The sequence below is a fragment of the Eleginops maclovinus genome, chromosome 1 (genome assembly GCF_036324505.1).
Source record: "Eleginops maclovinus isolate JMC-PN-2008 ecotype Puerto Natales chromosome 1, JC_Emac_rtc_rv5, whole genome shotgun sequence".
NCBI classification, from domain to species: Eukaryota; Metazoa; Chordata; class Actinopteri; order Perciformes; family Eleginopidae; genus Eleginops; species Eleginops maclovinus.
In genome coordinates this window covers 4626064-4647750 of record NC_086349.1, presented here as the reverse complement: position 1 = coordinate 4647750, position 21687 = coordinate 4626064, and the positions used below count along the sequence as shown (strand labels likewise).

At 42.9% G+C, this 21687-nt stretch overlaps 2 protein-coding genes across 3 annotated transcripts; both read left to right on the top strand.

Moving 5' to 3' along the window:
- Window positions 1-307: 307 nt before the first annotated feature.
- Window positions 308-4026, top strand: dpm1 (dolichyl-phosphate mannosyltransferase subunit 1, catalytic). The gene is made up of 9 exons (XM_063887567.1): window positions 308-498; window positions 716-815; window positions 1007-1040; window positions 1120-1196; window positions 1588-1613; window positions 2062-2157; window positions 2261-2329; window positions 2414-2528; window positions 3565-4026. Exons 1-9 carry the CDS (start codon window positions 368-370, stop codon window positions 3667-3669), a joined length of 753 nt encoding a protein of 250 aa, XP_063743637.1. The 5' UTR covers window positions 308-367; the 3' UTR covers window positions 3670-4026.
- Window positions 4027-5724: 1698 nt separating this feature from the next.
- Window positions 5725-15683, top strand: adnpb (activity-dependent neuroprotector homeobox b). Of its 2 annotated transcripts, none has more exons than XM_063891018.1 (4): window positions 5725-5798; window positions 10062-10178; window positions 11086-11178; window positions 11738-15683. In XM_063891018.1, exons 2-4 carry the CDS (start codon window positions 10071-10073, stop codon window positions 14672-14674), a joined length of 3138 nt encoding a protein of 1045 aa, XP_063747088.1. In that variant the 5' UTR covers window positions 5725-5798; window positions 10062-10070; the 3' UTR covers window positions 14675-15683. The 2 variants fall into 2 exon arrangements, with proteins under 2 accessions (XP_063747088.1, XP_063747078.1); XM_063891008.1 differs by lacking the exon at window positions 5725-5798 and adding an exon at window positions 5955-6391.
- The last annotated feature ends 6004 nt before the right edge of the window (window positions 15684-21687 follow it).

Genomic DNA, 21687 nt, shown 5'->3' with positions numbered 1-21687 from the left:
TTGAAGAGCACAAGAACATTTCCGGTTCCGGTGGCTTCGTCAAGTTAGTCTTGGTGGTACAATCATTTTCACGTTAGGACATTTTATTTTTCAAAATAAAGGCAACCATGTTTATTCAGTGCCCTGAAGACACCGTCATTATAACCGGGGCTAGCGTTGTTACATGTTAATGTTTCCCATATGTTGTTGTGTTTTTCCAGGTATAGCTGATGTGAACAACCTGTAAGGCTATTTTGCTAACAAAGTTCAACCTTATGTGCACAGTCAGTGAGTAAGACCGATACTCTTTTTGTTTTGAAAATAACAGGATGTTGCGGAGCACATTTTCTGACTTCACTCAGTGGGGTTACCATAGATTCACGTCGCCATGGCCAGCCGAAAAACTTCACAGCCAAAGCGGGAGAGTGGGGACAAATACTCAGTACTACTACCTACCTACAACGAAAGGGAAAACCTCCCTTTGATAGTGTGGCTTCTGGTGAAATATTTCGGTGAAAGGTGAGTTCCGGAGAGCAAGTTTAGCTGCTTGGCTAGTGCTAGCTACTTTGGTAATATTAGCTAATGCCTGTAAGTGATGAGCTGTCACTAAACCAGAGTAACAAAGTGACAGCTTTTAACAGTAACATCAATCCTAGTTTAACGTATTTTCATGTTAATGAACTTGCACTATCTCACGATTGTTTTGCTTGTTTTAATGACTTTGTTCTTTGGACAGTGGATATAACTACGAGATAGTTGTCATTGACGACGGAAGCCCTGATGGGACACAGGAGGTGGCACAGCAGTTGCAGAAAATCTATGGAGAAGATAAGATAGTAAGTTAAGAATCCCTGCTTTCACAGTGAAGGTTGTTCAAGTTGCAATGTGTTCTTTTGAATTAATTTGATAGTGTTGTGTAAAGTATGTATAAGACTTGACTAAAGACCTCATTGTTTACTGTTTACTTGTTTACTTTACTTACAATATTTGTTCTAGTAAATGCAGACTCTTCTTTTCTGTGTTTCAGCTTCTACGACCAAGAGCGAAAAAATTAGGCCTTGGTAAGTTCAAAGCTGTGTATTGGTTTATTGGTTCTGATAACATTTGCTTACAATTACTGAGCTCCTTTTCCTTTTAAAGGCACTGCTTACATCCACGGCATTAAACATGCTACTGGGAACTTCGTTATCATAATGGACGCAGATCTTTCCCATCATGTGAGTGGAGTTGGTTTAATTGACTGTTTTCAATATGATCAAATGAAGACATTACTAGTTTTAACATTTATGTTATTATTATTATGAAATATTATTAGTCTTTCAGTTACTTATTTGAATAATACATTTATTGTTTGGGCAATCAAATGTCTGAAACGAGGGAAAACCATCTGTAATTTCTCACAATCACAGTGTGACTTAAATATTTGGATCGTAGATCATGAGTTTAACTGATCTATTTTCTTTGTCAACTGTCTTCCCTCTATCATCCATAAAATGTACATAGCTCTTTAATGTAATTACAATTTAATGTGAAACATAAATGGTTCTGTGAGTGGTTTCATTTTGGACAGCACATTATTTGATTATTTCCTATTTTTGTTTTTTCCAGCCCAAATTCATCCCAGAATTTATTGAGTAAGTGTTACTAAATTTTCATTTCCTATCATGTGATTTTGTTGTGTTTTTTGTTTAAATATTAGAACAATATTTGTGTAGCTTTGTGTCATAATGACAGTTGGAAGACAAATTGTGCAGAACTACTTTAATTATAGGAACACTTGAGCTTAAGACCAGAAGCACACATTTTTCTTATATCAGTAAAGAGAAAGAAATGACTTCCTACATAAAACTTCTCACAACAAGGTATATGGATTATCTCAAGTAACTTGGTAATGTTCTCTGAAAAGAGACATTTTTATTGAGTTTTTCAAATGCATTATTTTGCCCCTTTGAGTGCCTGATAACACTCTGCAATTCACAACAAAACAATCTAGATTGATAAATAGCACTTTAGTTTGGAGAAACTGTAGTTTTAATTTGGGGTTGTACTGTCCCTTTAAGACTGTTTTTTCCTGTTGGTCAGAAAGCAGAAGGAAGGTGATTACGACCTGGTGTCTGGTACTCGATACCAAGGCAACGGAGGTGTTTATGGCTGGGACCTGCGCAGGAAACTCATCAGGTAGCTGAGGGTCATCAAACTGTCTTTCAATATCCCTTGACTCTGATCACAACAGACCATAAGCAGAGCTCTAATTTCCTTTCCTGTCTCCTCTCGTTCACAGCCGGGGAGCCAACTTTGTGACTCAAGTGTTGTTGAGACCCGGAGCCTCAGACCTCACCGGCAGCTTCAGGTCGGTGGAGCGAGTGTTGGGATGTGTGCCACTGACTTTTTTGGGATATGTTTTCTCACACTCACACTTTTTTTGGTCTCCCAGGTTGTATAAGAAGGCGGTGTTGGAGAGTCTGGTGGAGCGCTGCGTCTCCAAAGGCTACGTCTTCCAGATGGAGATGATTGTCCGTGCCAGGCAGCTCAACTACACAATTGGAGAAGTGAGGCCCTAATTCATTCATTCATTCATTCATTCATTCATGTATCAGATCTGATTAGAGAAAGATCCAAAAATCTTTATTGTCATTATACTCGTTAACGATTACATTTAGCAGGCTTCTCTATGCACTTTAAAATACATACAAGTAAATAAAAACAGCAATGAAAACATTAATAGCAGCAACGAGAATACAAAGATAGAAGGCTCAATTAGATTTACATATTTTCAACTTTACAAAATGAGCAGGTTAAGGCTATAAAATGTACAGTTTTCTTTGGATTGTTAAAAAAAATATATATATAATCTTTATACTAACTTCTGGTTGCAGAATATAATTATGTAGTTCAAATCAGTTTTTTAAAATCTGAATTTTTAATATCCTAGATTATCCTTTTTCACCCCACTATATGTTTTAGAAGATAGAAGTATTAACAACATCAGAGCAGTCTGATCCTACTTAAGATGTGCTAAACAAAAAGGGTAATTTAAATCCTTTTTCTGCATCCAGACCACATTAGGCTTGGCATGATTTTAAAAACCACTGTACTTGAATTATTCTTAAATCTGGTTGGGAATAATAAATAGATTTTGAAAATTGCCTTTCAGATTTGTGAAACCTTTTGTACTATTTGTTAAAAAACAAGGAAAAGGAAAATTGTCGCAGCTTTTTCTGCATCTAGTCCACCTCAGACCAAGTCTTGCTGAAAAAACATGATGCTTTGGTTATACATGTCATGCCTGGACTAGATTATAAACTGCAGATTTCAGATTTGTTTGGCCAAGTCTAACTCAGAGACACCTGGTCGAATCGCATCTTGAGGAAAACTCAGTTGATTGACCCATTCTTTGTTCCTTTCATATACAAAACAAAGGTTTCACATATCTGAACCTGGGTTTTAAACAGCAATTTGGCTTTCTCTTGATTTATTATCCTTAGTCATACCATTAACTTTACTTTCCCCTGCATTGTGAACCTACATGCATGTTTTTGGAGGTGTACTAAAAAAACTAATCTCTTCTCTCTCCCAAAACAACAGGTTCCCATCTCCTTTGTGGATCGAGTCTACGGAGAGTCCAAACTGGGAGGAAACGAGATTGTGTCCTTCGTGAAAGGACTGATCACACTCTTCGCCACGACATGATCATCCCTGTCGGACATCTCACAGCTAGATAATGTTACTGCGACTTTAAGTTGGTCTTAAACACAGTAGTTGTATCAGAATTTCAATGGGGGGGAGGCTCTGCTTGTCTACATGGGCAGACAGTGACATGATGGCAATGATAAGCGAGACATGTTAGCGGTAACTCAAGTCAGTGGCCGTCTTGAATACTGTAGCGACTTCTACATTCCCATCACCCTCTCTAATGACATCTTGATTAATGAACATGGCGTGTCATCATTCCCTCTGCACACAGCTGACTCAACTGTCAGAGGGGGTAAATGTTTACTGCTACACAAGTGATTGTTTGTATAAAATTAAAACGTTTGTATTGTTGGATCTGTTTTTTCTGATATTTTTTTTTCACAACAAACCCCAATCTCTTTTTGGTATTCATTGATCTTTGTCAAACATGTGCAGGTGGGTCTTTTATATCTACAAACTACAACATGGATGATTCTGATCATGTCCACTAAATATTAACCCTTGTATCTCAGTTCCCGAAAATATAAATAACATATATATCATCATCTTTGCAAATACTCTTCTTTTTTTAGATACCATTTAACTATGGAAGTGTCATTTCTTTATGTGATAGTTATTACTTGTGTATTATTTAGTTATATTCATGCTTATCCAGTTTTTTCTGTAATATTTATTATTTTCAACCGACTATCCATCAATTTTATCCCCTATCTTATTATAATCAATCCTTAAAGAAAGCACAGGTGTTGAATGGCAATAGAAAAACAATAACCACATTTCCATGGTTTCAGTCTTCAAATAGAAACACAAACAAATAGATTTATACTGTTTTAGTCATGAAATGAAATACAGTACATCTGAAAAATAAATCTAAAATAGCATTGCATAAAGCTATGCGTAGTGACACAATAATGTTACTGAAAGTCACTTACTGGCTTTTTTGGAGCTTTTAACCACATCTCATGTCTTCCGCAGCATTACACTCTTTGTGGCTGCAGTCAGAAATCTCCCTCACATACACACAAGGAAATGTCATCCAGGGGTCACAGCGGGGTGAATATATTTGAATGAATTTCAAAAAATCCCACTGTAAAGACATTTAACATCCATCTTCTTCACTTTAAGTCTGCAAGGCTGGATTACCAAGCAGGCATCAGCCTCCAGGCCCTGAACGCTCCAGGCTTATTGTGTTTTGTACTCTCCTATTTATGTATTTGAACATATAAAAGTAAAGAGGGTAAGAATTTCAGAAAAAGTTTAAACATTACGCAGGAGATTGGAAGCCAAAAATGTCTTATGAAGAAGCCTCATTTATTAGATGTCATACTCTGTCAAATTTAAAATAAAAAGGATGAATAGATTTGTTTTTGTTTTAAACAGATTGCAGGTCAAGTTTCAAGATTAAGCAAACTTTGAAAAATGTATAGACTTGTACAAGATACTTAAAAGGTTATATTTACCAGTTGAGATATATTCCAATGGAGTCCATAAGATACATACAATATGTGCTAGTTGAAAGTCCTTTTAATATATTTTTTAAAAAATGATAATATATATTCTTATAGCAGTGATGTGTCTGTGGCTAAATGAAGTAAAAAGTTACATATTCGTAATTAACATGGTTAGTAAAATACCTATACAGCATAATCAGGTGGCCCATTTTGATGAATGATGATATGGGGGTAATGGGAAAAGGAAGAACCCCAAATGATGAAAAACTTCAACCATGACTTCAACCATTTAAATGCAGTCTTACACTGCAGTCTGTGTACATGCAGTACTTCATTAAGGGCTGTCTTGCGGCCCTTCACTAGGCAATGTGCAGGAAAGTAGTCCCGGTCAGTTTGGTTGAAGGGCAGTAACAGTGGTGTAGTACAGCGCCACCTACCGTCCACCCAGCCGCAGATACCTCCCCAGTTGGGTGCTGAGGCACTGTGTACATCCGAGCCACCGCAGGAGAGGGGGGGGGGGGCGCCAGATGTAGCCTGCGCATGCGCCCAAATCGAAAAACCTACACCAGAAGGACGCCCGCTGCCGGCAGGATCCCGCCACTACTGTGCTGGGTTGTTTACCTCACAGGCTCGAACACAGAAACCAAAGGACCGTTGCAGTGTTTCAGGCTCCAGGTAGGTGTTTTTTTATGTGGGTTTTTCCTTAATTGGCCTAATTGACTGGCAGATCAATCAGGAGTTTAATGAGCTGGGCTCGCGAGGATCTCACAATGAGATTTTTTATGCTAATCAAGTAGATGTCACTTCCGCCCCTTCTATTTGCGCCATTTTGGATCGGGCAGTTTCTATGCTGGATGTGTATTGTCTGTCAGAGAAAAGAATGGGCAAAACCATATCGGCTGCCAGGCTGTGATAGGTGCACTTAAGAGCATTTATTTGTAATAGTGGCTCTGCCGGTAGTTGTTCCCAACAATAGGACATGTGTCCGCCCTCACCACTCCGGGAATGGAGGTTTTAATTGTCTAATGAGCCTCGGAGGCTTTCTGTTCCCGTTTGCCGACCATAGGGAAGAGGATAGCCCGTTTCAGCAAGGGAGATTCGGGCTTGGGGGATAGACCAACGGACGGCCGGGTTGCTGGTTTCCCCAACAAACAGTTGTCACCTGTACGGATATTAAGGAGCTCTCTGCGGGAAAGTGTCCATACATCGCCTCAGTCATCCTGAGGTGACACATTTCACTCAGACGGGAGCAGCGGATTTGAAAGCAGGTAAACTTGTCCGTCATAGTGTTGTCTGTAACAGTCAAAAGGAGTTAGCAGCGGCTACCTGTGTGGTGGTGAACTAACGACACTGCTGAGGTAACTTGGCTGTCGCTAAAACGGGAATTACGGTTGTTTCTTCAAGTCAGGGGAGTAGGTGTGGGGGGGGGGGTCAACGTAACGTAAGCAAGTTGAATCACTTATCCGGTAGGGTTGTTTACCTACTGAGGTAAACTCAAGCGAAAGCCCTCTTTTGTATAAATAAGCACAGAAACGGCAGCAGTAGTTTTTAACAGCCCGTGTTGTTGATGCGAGTTGGCTAGCTTAGCATGCTAACTTAGCGCGATGTGTCCCCATTCTTTGTCAGCGGCAGCAGCTCCCGGACAAACCCATCGATGTGGATACTGGCAGATGTTGATCAGGGCTTATTGCATTTACATTCACGTTGTCTCTTTGCACGAGTTGTTCTGTTATATCCACAGCAGCTCAACCTACCAAGACACGCAGGTATTGCGACTTTAATAAAATATAAATGCTAAATGACTATTGAGAGTGTAAAGCTGCACTACTGAACAGGGAGTTCTGTCTTCTGGGACACACATTATACCTTTTCACAACCAGGTGCAGATTGTGGCGTATGTTACGTATTATCTTTAAATTATGCACATGTTTCTATCCTCCCCCTTATTAGAATAATGCCAGGTGGGTTGAGATGCCCTCATACCTTGTATGGGATCCAGGGTGAGGAGGGCAGTCACTTGGTCAGGGCAAGTGTTAGATATTAGAGACTTAGAGCCTCATATAGAGTGCTCTACACCCTTATGGCTGAGGGCTGCAGACAGGTGTTGAACCTGAAACTCCAGTGGATTTGAATCAACCCAAACTTTTCTGCTGTGAATATGTCTGTTGTCCCCTCAGTGAACATGTACACATGGAAGGGGAAGAGCAGTAGTGAAGCAGAACATAGGTTATCATGTCCCGGTGGAGCTGTGAGGGAGCGTGAGGAAATCTGTGGTGGGAGGTTTGTAGGCCCTATTTTTTTTTCCTCACACAGGGGAAGGGGGAGACCAGTTTTCTGCCAGCAGAGAGAGTCTCCTCTCCTTCTCTCCCTCCCACTCAGCCTCTCCTAGGCTTTTTTCTCTCTTCCTCCCACCCCCTCCCTGTCTACCCATCGCCCCCTCTTTTTTCTCTCACCCTCTTCCATTTTCTTTCTCCCCTCTCAACCCCTTCCCCTCCTTTCCTCACCCTCCCTCCCTTTCCTTCTCCTCTGAGCCTCTGTCCGACCTCCCTGCCTCCCCACCCCCCCCCCCCACTTCCGTCGCTCTCTCTGTCCTCTCCTTCTCTCTCATCTCTCCCCTCCTCTTCCTCCCAGCTCCCTCACCCCCTCCACCTCATCCTCCCTCCCCCTCCCCCTCCCCTCTCTCTCCTCCCTCCTCTTCCTCCCAGCTCCCTCACCCCCTCCTCTCCACCTCATCCTCTCTCCCCCTCCCCCTTCACTGATCTCTCTAGCTCCTTCTGTCCCTCCCCTTCCTCCCTCCCTCCCTCCCTATCTCCCATCCCTCCCCTCCCTTCCCCCTCCACTGCAGACATATTGTAGAGGCTGCTGCTGACTCAATAGGAGGCGCCATTCTGTGATGGTATTGCGAGGCAGGGAGGTAAAGGGGGCAGGCAGGGAGAGCAGAGGGAGGTTTACATAATGGAGCTGCTCTCTAGCGCCATCTGCAAGTAATGGGAGGAGGCAGGGGAGGGAGACAGAGGGAGAGGGGAAGTGGGCCCGGGTGTCTCTTTCACTCACTCCAGCACTTTTTCTTAATGGTGGACAGACAGACAGCAGGGAGACAGTGAGACGATCAGGCTGACATGTCTACGGTTCTCATGACTCCTCACTCGGCCCACAGTTACGCACGCACGCACACACACACACACACACACACACACACACACACACACACACACACACACACACACACACACACACACACACACACTGTTCCCCCTCTCTGTTCTGGGTCTTCTAAAAGGGAAACATGCTGAGGTGTTCACAGGGATTGTTTGGCACTCTGCTGTTTGTTGACACTGAGCTGCCTTTATGTCATGCCACATCGGTGACCTTTGACCTCACTACACGCAGCGCTGATTTGAATGGAGACATCGACCTGCCACTTTTGGAGAGTGAATTAAACAGCACCGACTCAAAATGTGCCTTCACTTATGCTGAGCTCAATGTTGGTGATGATCCTGCTTAATGAATGGCCGCATAGTATCCCCGTCTAATTGGCAATTGTGTTTGTGAGGTAGTGTGGTCGTCTAACAACCAGAATGTAGGGGGTTTGACCCCAGCCCCAGAAGTCAACGTCTTGATGTGTTTTGGCTGAAATACTTAACCGCAAGTTGTTCCTGATCGCATATTGTCATTGTATGGCAGCCTCTGTATTAAAGGGGCCCTATTCTGCTCATTTTCAGGTTGATAGTTGTATAGTCTCTACTGGGACATGTCTCTATGCTTTAATGTTCAAAAAGCTCTTTATTGTTCTCATACTGCCTGTGCTGCAACTCCTCTTTTCACCCTCTGTCTGAAACCAGAGCCCAGTCTGCTCTGAGATGATAGCTGGCTTTTATGATCAACCGCTTAGTGATGTCACGTACAATGTATTGAAGCGCTAGCCAATAGAAGCGCTAGTGATGTCACTATGTTACAGGAGTAAACAAAGGAGTCCAGTGGACGTGTTTGAGGCAGGGGGGTCTGGAGAAATGTCTATATTAAGCTCTTGGAGAAGTCGTAAAGCCTGGGAAAGCGCTATATAAATGCTCTCCATTTAGCAGCCGTCTTTGTACTCGGCTAGGTGAGGTTGGCCCAGGTCAAATAAAACTTAAATAGATCACACACACTAAACATGTGTGTAGCTTTAGTGCACAGCTGGAAGGCAGTGCAAAACTCAGCTGTACTTCTCCTCATAAATAATAAACCACGAGCACTCGGTTGCAACTTTAGTTAAAGATGCCCTGGAGTTTTCATTTAAACAAACAATGCATTTTGGGGATAAAGCACTGCATGTTAATATCCAAACAATTTGTATGTGTAACCTGGAGGCACAACAAACTCATTGAATTCATGTCTATACTGAAACATTTGCAAACTAAGCAGTTTCTTTTTTTTTAATACTTGTATTTCTCGTCGTTTACATCCATGTTTACAAGCTAGCAGTCTTCGTCTACCCTTCCATTGCTGTTTGTCACGTCGTGGCACAGTCCCTGAAATGGTTTTGAACCATTGCTAGGAAACTTTATCATCGTGTCGTTGTGCACATTCACCAATCTTTGCTGCTGTGCATAAAAAAAGGCTTCCTCTGTGTCGTCAACTATGAGAAAATCACAATTTGTTTAGCATCGGTTAAGCTTTTAAACGCCTTTGTGTGTTACGAACTGGACTTTCTTCCTTGTCTCATCTGTACCTTTAACAACACCATTGAGCTCCCCTGCTGTCATTTTAATTATTCACTGAGTAAAACAATAAAAAATGAACAGAGTTCTAGGTCTGAATGCCCAAAAGCCAATACTTTAACAAATAATCAAATCCATCAAGTTCATTTTTTATGTTGTTTCTTACTTTTAGGTTTTATACTTGACATGTTAGTGAAGCGTACACCTGTTGATGCTTGTTTTGTTTTTTCTGACTCAGCCGTGCAGAATGTTCCAGCTCCCCGTCAATAACCTGGGCAGTCTGCGGAAAGCAAGGAAAAATGTCAAGAGGGTCCTGGGAGACATCGGCTTGGAGTTCTGTAGAGATCACCTAGAGGTGAGTGTGCCCTGACTTTGGTACTTTTAGAATGATGAACACCCACTCTCCTGTTCCTCTGTGGTAATAACTCTGCCTTAAGTAGCACACAGTGACAGCTGAAGTTTCCACGTGATTGTCAAATATGACTTTGATTGTCTTTAAAATGTATATTCCCAGCATCATCATGGGACCTTTGTTTTGGTTTGATGCTAAAGTCAGTTTTGGAAGTGAGATACAGTACAGGAAGTTAAGGTTCAGTATGAGTGTGTCTCACACTGCTGCATACATGTGCATACATCTGACCTGAGCTTGTATAATATAGCCTACAGATTGTTCTTACCCTCATTGACACCCTGTCCTTTTTATCACACTTAGTGCAGGAGGAATATGCTTCTCTGGCTTAAAAACAGCACCCAAAAATGTTACATCATTCAGCATCCAGACCTAGACACCAACACACTCCTCACAGCTCCTAATGTTCCACAGAATTTGGTTTTGTCATTCATGTATACACAAGAACAAACCAGAATCTAACTGCGCACAAGATTATAAAGGCCAGAAGTGTACATAGTGAATTATTGTCCAGCCCCAACATAAAGTAAACATGGTCCCAAGACAAAGGAAATCTGGGAAGAATGTAACCCTTTAAAATATGTTGGAATAATTGTGTTTGACACAAAGGCAGACTTTGAATTTGTGCACATCTGTTGCCTACAATTACCCAGAAACCCCTTAGTCATAAACATCTCTGAAGCAAGCTGAGTTTGGCATCACCCAGACTGAAATTATTCCAGAATGTATTTGCCTAGCTTGTGCCCATGAAGCAGCTTTTTGATGCAGGAATCTTTGAAATAGAATATTTCCTCAATGATTGTGCCTTTTCCGTCATCATCACGTTTTAATCTTCTATTCCTTCTTGTTTCAGGACTACAAAGACTATACTCCTCCAGAGGTGTATATAAAGCACACTTGCTGGGAAGATGTGTGCATGTGGGAACCATCACATACCAAAGTCCAGGTGTGTGACGCACTCTGATACGCATTCTCACATAAATGTCTCTTTTTTTGGACCACTGATATCATTATCTATTTTTAAATAACTGTTATACTTGCAACAGAGAACATGTATAAAGGTACAATACAATCAGCTTGGTGTTTGAGCAATTCAATTTAACACAATATAAATAATTTTACGTTATGTTTGCGAAATGCCTGAACACATTCTGGAGTTTAATTTATACAATTACTCGTATATTTTATTAACTAAAATATGTGAAAAAAAATCCTCTTCTGGCGTCTCACACCAGACAGCAGCTAGCAGTAAATAATAATGATCACATAAAACAATCAAAGTCAATATGAACAGCTGGTAAAATAAATAAAGTGACAATAAACATTGATTACTGTATGAATAAAGAAATGGTTTCTACTTTATTATTCATAATTGCGTTTAAGACTTCAAGAATCTGGATTGTTTTCGTATAGGTACCTTGAGAGGGCTTAGTTTTACTGTTCATGACCCTGGAGACAAAAAAACTTGTCAAGTCTTAACTTTTTCTCCACCTCTGTGTCTCCAGGACTACAGATCAAAGCCCTTCTGCTGCACCGGCTGCCTCTTTGCATCCAAATATTTCTCGGCGTACAAGAGCCATTTCCGCAACGTCCACAGCGAGGACTTTGAGAACAACATTCTGCTCAACTGCCCCTACTGCACTTACAATGGCAACAAAAAGACTCTGGAAACGCACATCAAACTGTTCCACATGCCTAACAACGCCGTGCGGCAGGGCCCTGGCGGAATGGTGGTGGGGGCCAGTGGGCTTGTGATGAAAGACGGGGTGCTGAAAAGGAGTGGGGACAGCGTGGAACAGGCAGTGTACTACTGCAAAAAGTGCACCTACAGGGACCCTTTGTACAATGTGGTGCGCAAGCACATCTACCGGGAACACTTCCAGCAGGTGGCCCAGCCCTATATTGTGAAACCGGGAGAGAAGGCAAGCGCTCAGAATGGTTCCACAGAGAGCAGCACCACGAACAGTGTGAACAGTAACCAGATTCACTGCAAGAAGTGTCTCTTTGTCCCGCGGACTTACGAGGCGCTCGTCCAACACGTCATCGAGGACCACGAGAGGATTGGCTACCAGGTGACCGCCATGATCGGCCACACCAGTGTGATAGTCCCCCGTCCCAAACCCATCATCATGGTCCCCAAAACCCTGGGAGACAAGACCATCATTGGGATGGGCCCTAAAGGTGCAGTCATGGCCACCACCAGGTCTCCAGCCTCCCAGCAGCTGGGCAGAGTCATCATCTCATCAAAGGGGGGCTTCAACGCTCAGAGTCTCCTGACGGGGATCAAACATGAAGGGGTCAGGTTAAAGGGTCAGTCGTACACCATCGGCAGCCAGCAGGTGAGGGTGACTCTCCCAGGGAACGCCCAGGTCTCTGTTCCCCAGCAGTCACACGCAGCCAAGCAGCTTCTCTCCAGCAGCGGCATGCGGAGTCCAGTTGTGCTCAACGCCTCTTCACTCAAATCCAACTGTCTGGGATCCCGGGTCCAGGCTGCAGGTACCACCGTAGCCTCCGTCACGGCCAAGAAAGGCGGCTCTTCAGTCCTCGGCACATCCTACACCCAGAAGTGGAAGATCTGCACCATCTGCAACGAGCTGTTCCCGGAGAACGTGTACAGCGCTCACTTTGAGAAGGAGCACAAAGCGGAGAAGGTGCCGGCTGTAGCCAACTACATCATGAAGATCCACAACTTCACCAGCAAGTGTCTGTACTGCAACCGCTACCTGCCCAGCGACACGCTGCTGAACCATATGCTGATCCACGGGCTGTCCTGCCCGCACTGCCGCGCCACCTTCAACGACGTGGAGAAGATGGTGTCCCACATGCGGCAGGCGCACCCAGACGAGACCGTCGGCCCACGCACAGATTCCCCCTTGACATTTGACCTCACTCTGCAGCAGGGCAATCCCAAGAATGTTCAGTTGATTGTCACTACCTACAACATGAGGGATGCTCCCGAGGAGTCTGTGGCGTTTCACGCTCAAAACAACAACACCTCCCCATCCTCAGCTCTGTCTGCCTCCCTCATATCAGGCAAGAGGTTAATGCCTCTGCACCCCCCCAAAACAGCTTCAGGGGGGGCTGACAGCGCAGCAACCAAGAGTGCTCCACAGGCGTCTGTGCCCTACAAGAGGGATGTTGGGAAGACGCTCTGTCCTCTCTGCTTCTCTATCCTCAAGGGCCCCATCTCAGACTCCCTGGCCCACCACCTGAGAGAGCGGCACCAGGTGATCCAGACTGTCCACCCTGTAGAAAAAAAACTGACCTACAAGTGTATTCACTGCTTGGGGGTTTATACCAGTAACATGACCGCCTCCACCATCACTCTACACCTGGTGCACTGTCGAGGTGTCGGGAAGACCCAAAATGGGCAGGAAAGCCGGGCGGCTCACTCTCCTCGGGTCAGCCAGGCCCCGAGCAGCACTCAGAAACGGGCCAGCTTTGATAGCTCTGACAGCAGTGCACCAAAACGAAGGAAGCCCCCTGGGGAAAGGGCCAACCCACGGGACAACGGTCCATCTACGTTTGTAGAAGACCCAGATGAACCTGTAATTCTGGCGCTCGATCCCAAAGGACACGAAAACGAGTCATACGAATCCAGGAAGGCGTTCCTAACGCAGTATTTCAATGAAGCGCCGTATCCCACGCAGCGGGAGGTGGAGAAGCTGGCAGCCAGTCTGTGGCTGTGGAAGTCGGACATCTCCAGCCACTTTGTCAACAAAAGGAGGAAATGTGTGCAGGAATGTGAGAGCCAGAACCCCGGCGTGTTGCTCGGGTTCAGCATGCACGAGCTGAGCAGAGTGAGCCACGAGCTGGACATCGTGCAGGACACCGTGTTTGAGGGCAAACCGAGCAAGAGGCGGACCTCTACCACGCACATAGGGGTGTCTGAGCAGGCTCTCCGGAAACACAGGGAGCTTGCAGCTGCTAATGGTGGGGTGGCCCCCCCACAGAAGGGAGCTGCGGAGCGTACCAAAGGAACGCCATCTGCACCAAAACCCAACAGTGCCAGCACAGACCAAACCAAGACAATCAACAGCACCTTAGCACAGAAAATACCTCTGGACCTGTCAGAGCCCATCGCCATCGACTCCGACAGCGAGGAGGACGAGCAGCAGAGGGATAACAAGCAGCAAGAGGGAGAGGTACGTCTCCATGGAAACAAACAGCTTGCTGGAACTGACAAGAGAATGGAGCCGGGGACAGGTGCTAAGATAGTTTCAGATCTAGACGACTTGTCAGATGAAGAAGATGATGATGAGGACGACGACGAGGAAGATGAGGAGGAGGCACATGTAGAGAACGGCTTCGGGCCCACGGAGGGCTCAGAGAGACAGGCTGCTAAAGGAAGAGACTCTCTACCTATCATTATTCCCAAGTTTGTCCCATCGTCTGCGAGGAGCAGGAGAGACGGGGCCCAGCTGGGCAAACAGCAGGTCTGACTGATACAATCCAAAAGACTCTCAGTGAGAGGGACACTTTTAGATTTGACCCAAGCCAACAAATCTGCCTCGCCTGCACTGAAGGACACGACCCGGTCACATCGGGTACCTGTGAAGGAGGGAGCGATAAGGAAAGAAATCAAAACAAGCCATCCAATGACTTTAAAAGGCTCAACAAGAAGATGAGAAGATTTGTCAACAAAAGTTTTAATGTTTGACACCAGAGAAGTACCAAACTAATAGAACGTTTTTGCCTCTATATTCTTTATGACATTGAGATGAGGAGCTTTGGTTCATCCACTGAACTCGTGGTTAAACATATTGAGTTGTTGTGAGGTGAAGCTTTTTAAGCTGGCCAGATAATCCATAATTTTTCATGTAGTAACAGCGCGATGCTAGTGTATATTTGTACAGTCTTTTAGACATGTTTGGACGGACGTTGCCGTACATGTACCCCTGATATTTGCTATTACCTGTGTGTAAGGTAACCTCATATGTTCTACATTGGTATGCTTAACGATAGTTGTCGCTTTGGTGGCTGGTATTTTCTCGTATGTTTAAGTTTATTTTTTAATAAAAACCTAGTTTTTTTGCAAAATAATATATCTATATATAAAACAACAAAATTTGAATTGTTTTTGCTTCTGATTATTGTTATTTTTTGTTATGATTTCTCTTCTGAAAGGATAGTGTCGGGATATTTTCTCCCAGATTTAAAGGGGCATTTCATGAACTTTCTGCAGCCTCATGCTTTATGCGTTGACTGTACTGTTCTCACGTTCTATTTTTACAGTTCTAACTTGATGTTTATTTGCCCAACAAGACTGGACAGTAGGCAGCATACGGAGTTCCACAACAGTGAAAGCAAATTCTCTTTTCATTATTTCTTTTCAAAGAACAGTATTCAATTTGTGTTTTTTGAATTGTGTGTATATTTGTTTTTATGTTTTCATTTTTCACTTAAGCATTTATGAAAAATAAAGTGCTGTAACTGTGCTTCTCACTGAAATAATGGTCATGCCAGTGTCTTTGTTTAAAGGAAGACCAAGAGGATTGTGTCCAAAAACTAATCTTCATCAACAGAAAAACTGAATACAATTTTAAACAAGCCTCATAAAACGGAAACCTGTATCTCCAGGGACCCTAACAAAATTGTGGTGCCAGCACTAGTTGAGCAGCCAGTGAAAACAAATGTCATTCAAAAGTGTAAACCAATGGGATGCCAGGGACATGTGTAGAGGGACTAGCCAAAGAGATTTTTTTAAATTACATTTTATTTGAAAAAAATTGAATACATTGAGCTACCAAGGGAAAAATCAAGTTTCAATATGATTCCTTGACTAATGATATCATCTTATCTTTTAACTTTACAGCCAGCACAACACTCAATATATAAACCAGTAGCCAAGAAGATGGATCATATTCAAACAGTGGCACCAAAAATGGCTGTCTTGGTTTTCTATCTTTTTTATTGGTACAAATGATTCATATTTATTGTATTTATTTTAATCTAATCTAAGTGACATGCAAATGATCCTTTCACTGAAACAATTAAACGGTATTTATTGAAAAGTTAAAATGAGCAATTGTGTATTAATCATCTTGAAGAATATTTACATTGCTTTGTCACTTTTAGATAGTACGGGGATAGGTGTGATTCTATATCTCTATTCATAAAAGTATATACCATATCGTCACCAAAATAGAGAATCATAGTAATTACACGTGAACAATTCTATGACATGATTGTGACATCTTTAAAGGGACAGTTCACATCACATCAAACATATTTCTCCTCTAGCGTTGAATAGTTTTTGTCGGGATCTGCTGTAAAGATATCTCCCTTGTTTCTAACCACAAGTGCCATCTAGTTCCATTATACTATAGAGAGGTCAGACATCTTTACAGGTGACATCTCCAACATTATGCACATCACACCAAAGCATACTTGAATAGCACTGCAGATTAGAGGAAACGTTTCTTTTCAAGTGAATTTCATATTTGTGTTATAATCCAATAATATTCTTCAAGTTTTTGAACTGCTGATGATGAAGTTATACATTGCACCTTTAACAGGGCCCTCATTGACAAGATAGTACATGTGTCAAACCCACTGCTGTCCAGTTCCAATTATTATTATTATTATTCCAGTTATTTTATCATTGTATGTTTGCCAGAAAGCTCCCATGTTCTGGTTCTTGAGCTTTATCAAATGGACACTTCCTGCATGTTACCTAGGATTAGAGATGGAACATTATTAACCCTTTGAATAGCTGCACCATTGGATGGATGACACACTCCCAGAGTAGGGAGCAATCACTGACACCTTGTGAGTCTCACTCTCCACACACAGGTGAATTGAGTGAAGTAAGATGCATACATTCGCTTTTATCTTTTTTTACCTCAGAGTAATTAATTAAAAATGCCATCCTTTGCCGCCCTGGGATGAGGAATCTAAAATGGAGGGAAATTACCCCAGTGCAGGAGGGAGAGAGGGAGGGAGGCAAGACTCTTCTTGGCTCGCTAGTCAGTGTTGCTATGCTGTTGTAAGGAGTGAGAGAGAGGAAGGGAGGGAGGGAGGGAGGGAAGGAGTGGTGGGGGAGGCTGAAGGAGAGAGAGAGTGAGAGAGGCCCGGCAGTTCTGTGGGGGAGGCGGAGGCCTCATCTGCAGTGCTGTGTGCAGAAGGAGCGCCTAACAGCCCTTCAAAGGGGGAAGGGGAGGTGAGAGAGTGAGAGGGGGAGACAAGAGGAAAGGGGTGGGTAAAGGAGCGGAGGGGGAGGAAAGGGGAGAGGAATGGGAGCGCGAGGGAGGAGAAGCAAAGAGAAGGGAGAGGTTAAAAGAGGAGAGGAAGTGGTATGTGCAGGCTGAGGAGGAGGGGCGTATAGGGGGGAGAGGTGGGAGAGGAAGGGGGTGAGACAGGAGGAGGAGGAGTGGGGGGAGGGGAGGGGAGGTGATAATGGTGTCGAAACTGGCGCCTCCTGTAGCTGGAGGATGGACACAGCAAGGCCCTTGTGTGTTTGTGAGTGTCTGTGTGTGTGTGTGTGTGTGTGTGTGGGGGGGGTGTCAGACACAAAGAGGTGCAGGCTGCTCTTTTAAAGTTCCTGCACTTAAAAGCGGGGGGGGGGGGGGGGGGGGCTAATTGGTTGAACTCGTCACAGGTCAGTTTTGATTTTGCCCCCACCTGACCTGCAGCACCTGAGCTGTGATCACATGACCATCAGGACGTGAGAGGTGAGGAAGGAGGAGAAAGGGGGACATGTAGCAGGTTGTCATGGTGTAGCGACTGCAGTGGAGTCGATGATGGCGCCTCCTGCAGGAAAGTGAGGTGGGGGGGAGGGTTAATAATAAGTGTGTCTGGCTGGATGTGATGTTGTAAGTACAACATTTCCTTATGTACTTCACATTCTGTGAATATTGCACGTCGATGGAGGTCATCTGGATCAGGGCGCCACTCAAACCGGGACAATGACACCAGTATGGGGGGGGGGGGGGGAATAAAGAAAGAGGCCTCTTCTGCAGTGCTGGGAGATGGAGCAAGGGGTGCAAGTGGGTGGGGGGAGGCACAGACACAGGGAGGAGGAGGGTGGAGATAGAGAGAGGTTGGGGGGGGGGGGCTGTTTGCAGACACCACTAGCGCCTCCTGCAGTCAGAGCAGCCCTGGTACACATTGTGCAGATGATTCATGGGGAGAAAATGATGAAATTTAATGATTTAGTAGGCAGAGGAAAAGAGAGGTAATTAAAAGGAAGAGGGCAAGACCTGTGGGCGATTGTAAAAGTAAAAGAGAGACTGAAAAGAAGAGGAGAGAATAAGAATAAAGGGGGGGGACATTAAAGTGGAGAGGAAGTCTCAAGGGGGGAAGAAAGAGTTTCAGGGTCAGGACAGAGAGATTACTTGCATCGTCTTAAGTCAACTCTGATTAACACCCAATCATCATCTAGGCTACGACAACTTATCCCTATGGGTTCTGGGAGGGGGTGGGGGGGCATGTCTCTGTTTATACTGGGAACAGGCCTACAGATAGTGTCAGCCCCCCCCCTTTAAGGCACCTCTACGGTACCAACCCGGAAAAGATGCAAAATGACCACAAAGACACACAACACAGCTGCAAGGAGACACACAATGGTCACAGAGATACACAAAATCAGTACAACACACGATGACCAAATATACAGTACATAGTTAGTACAAAGAGACTCAAAACAGCTGCAAAAAGGGCAGAAAGAAACTCACAACCACTACAAAACAAGGGCCAAGCCACCACACACAAAAGAAAAATGGCTACAAACAGAAGCAAAGCAACTAACACAAAATGAATTCAAATAGGACACCACATAACTACAGAGGCACAAAACCCAAAAGGGCTAAACAACTATAGAGTATCCAGTATTTTAACATTTTTTAATGAATAGCCTCCGTGGTATATAGGTTCCTTGCTGAGAGTTAAATGTGAACTGTACCTACGCTACAAAGCTAACAACAGCAGCCAGTTAGCTTAGCTTATTACAAAGATGGGGGAAAAAGCTAGCCTAACTCTGCTCAAAAGTAGGAAACACTACCAACTGGCTTTTAAAAAAACATCACATCATAATCCTAATTAGCTAACCATCTAGCTTGCACACGGTGCATTTTAAATTAGACGGATTACAGAAAGTGATATATTTTCATATTTGGACGTAGGGAATTCTCTGCTGTGGGAAACTGGGTAGATTACACTGACTCGTGTATTTCCCCTTAACACATGTAGCATATTGCCTTCAATGTGTCCTTCTGAAAAGATTAATTAAACGGCATGAATAGGGCTGTAGACACTCATCTTACTGGAGGGAGTGAAGGACATGTGTGTGTGAACAGGGGGGGCCTAAAATATCTTCCATGGAAAGATTGATGTAGCAAGCTGCCACCTCTTATACTGAAGATAAAAAAAACTTGGCTTGACAAAAAAACGATATGGGTATTTAAATATATTTAGAATTTTACCATTCGTACCGTATGTCAGATGTGATGTTTCGAAACAAAGCAGCAGCTCTGGCTCTGTCTTGTTCCTTTTCTTCAGTTTTTTACTTGATCATGTTCTATCGAGCTGAAGGACAGTCTCTTTTGTCAGTACATGACCCTGCTGCTGGGAAATATATTTCAGTGCAAAATAAATGTGTTCTCTGCCCTTGGAGTTGTTATACGAGCTTCTTTGATAGAATTCTGCGTCAAAACGTATAGTTAGTGATTAAATACATATACATTTTTAATCATAAATGATGCAAAGTACACACCGAGTTAAGATAGAATAAGCTAACTTTTAAAAAGAAATAAAATAGACCTTATGTTTTTTCTTTAATGGATATCAAGCCATATTTCAGACTAAGTGTCCATAGGCAGCGGAAGAAGAAAGTGCCATTATCTTGTATGTATCACCACTTCTGGCCACAGACAGTGGCAGGTGTTCAGCAAAGGTTATAGACTTGCTTTATTGGAAATACAAATTTTTAATTGTTTCTATGCTAGTTTTAATGTATTTGGTTGTTTTCTACTATCGTGCTATTTTAGCTTAATGTAACTGAGGTATGAGTAGGGTGAGGTTTCTGAGAATTATGTGCCTCTGAAAACCATGTTCTTTATGCAGGGGAAGCCTTTATGCTATCAAATACTCATTCCTTAATGGATATTGATACATATGTACACCTTAGCTTATTTATAGTACTACATACTTGCCCTTTAATTTACCCAACCAACTGATAAGCATATAGATTTAACATGACGAAGAATGTTGCATTTGGGAGTTATTGCGTTATTTTTAAGGTTTTATTTTCAAACGTTGTTTTGTTTCATCCCTTGTAAGTATGTGTCATGTGGTTATTGCAGTTTCCTTTCAGCTGGATGAGGTGGTGGATGACGGATGACATCACTGATCTACAGGTGCTCCTGCAGATAGTGCTTGTGAAGATGTAGCCAAGGGTGTATTCGTTTCCAATCTTGGAAGTTTAACCTTAGCTCATAATGTCAGAGTGTGATGCCAAAATATGTCATAACCTGAATGACAAAATTGACCTTGTTGCAACCTATTAAAACAATACTTTTTGATCCCAAAGTCATAGCAGCAGAAAATCATGCATTCTATTATATCAGGGTTGTATATAACCTGTCTGGTAGAAAAGTAAAATAGACGAAGAGAAAAATAACTCTTATCTTAAAGAAGACATTTTGTCTTGTCATAGATCAATACAATTCTAACAAACAGTCGAATGGGTTAGATGTTAAACATACAAAGTTTGAGGTCAAACTCTGTGGGTTTTCGAGCATGTTATGCAAAAGTTCAAATCTACTTGTTGAATAATAGATCAAGTCAAAACCAAGCATTACAGTTTAAAAAAGGCACACTTATCCAGGAAACAAATACGCAAAGGGGGATGAAGAAACATGTAAATGCTACAGCAGGGATGATACACTTTAGACATTATATAACTGGCCTTTACCTACATTTTGGAAACATATTTATATACTTGAAGGTTAAGACCATCCTCCTAGTTTAACAATCTATTTATTCAACTACTTTTGTCCGGCTTCCTTCAATAGTATGAGCTAAAACACGTGGTTTAATGTAGTCAGGCAGTTAGCCAGCGGCAGCAGAGCTATATAGCTTCTGGCCAGGAGGTGTCGCTATGCAACAGGAGATAAGTTGTTACAGTCATCTATAACATTTACTTTTGAATACATGTTATATTTTCTGTATTTTACACCATGACAATTCATTCAGAATACACTTCCCCTCATCTGTAAACAATATACAAATTATACTACACAACACATAGTAATACATAAATAGGTATACTATACTGGCAAACACATTTTTCTGTAATTATATTTAGTTGTGAGCACAAACACGGATTTAAATGACTATACAGTGGGGAGAACAAGTATTTGATACACTGCCGATTTTGCAGGTTCTCCCACTTACAAAGCATGTAGAGGTCTGTAATATTTATCATAGATAAGCTTCAACTGTGAGAGACAGAATC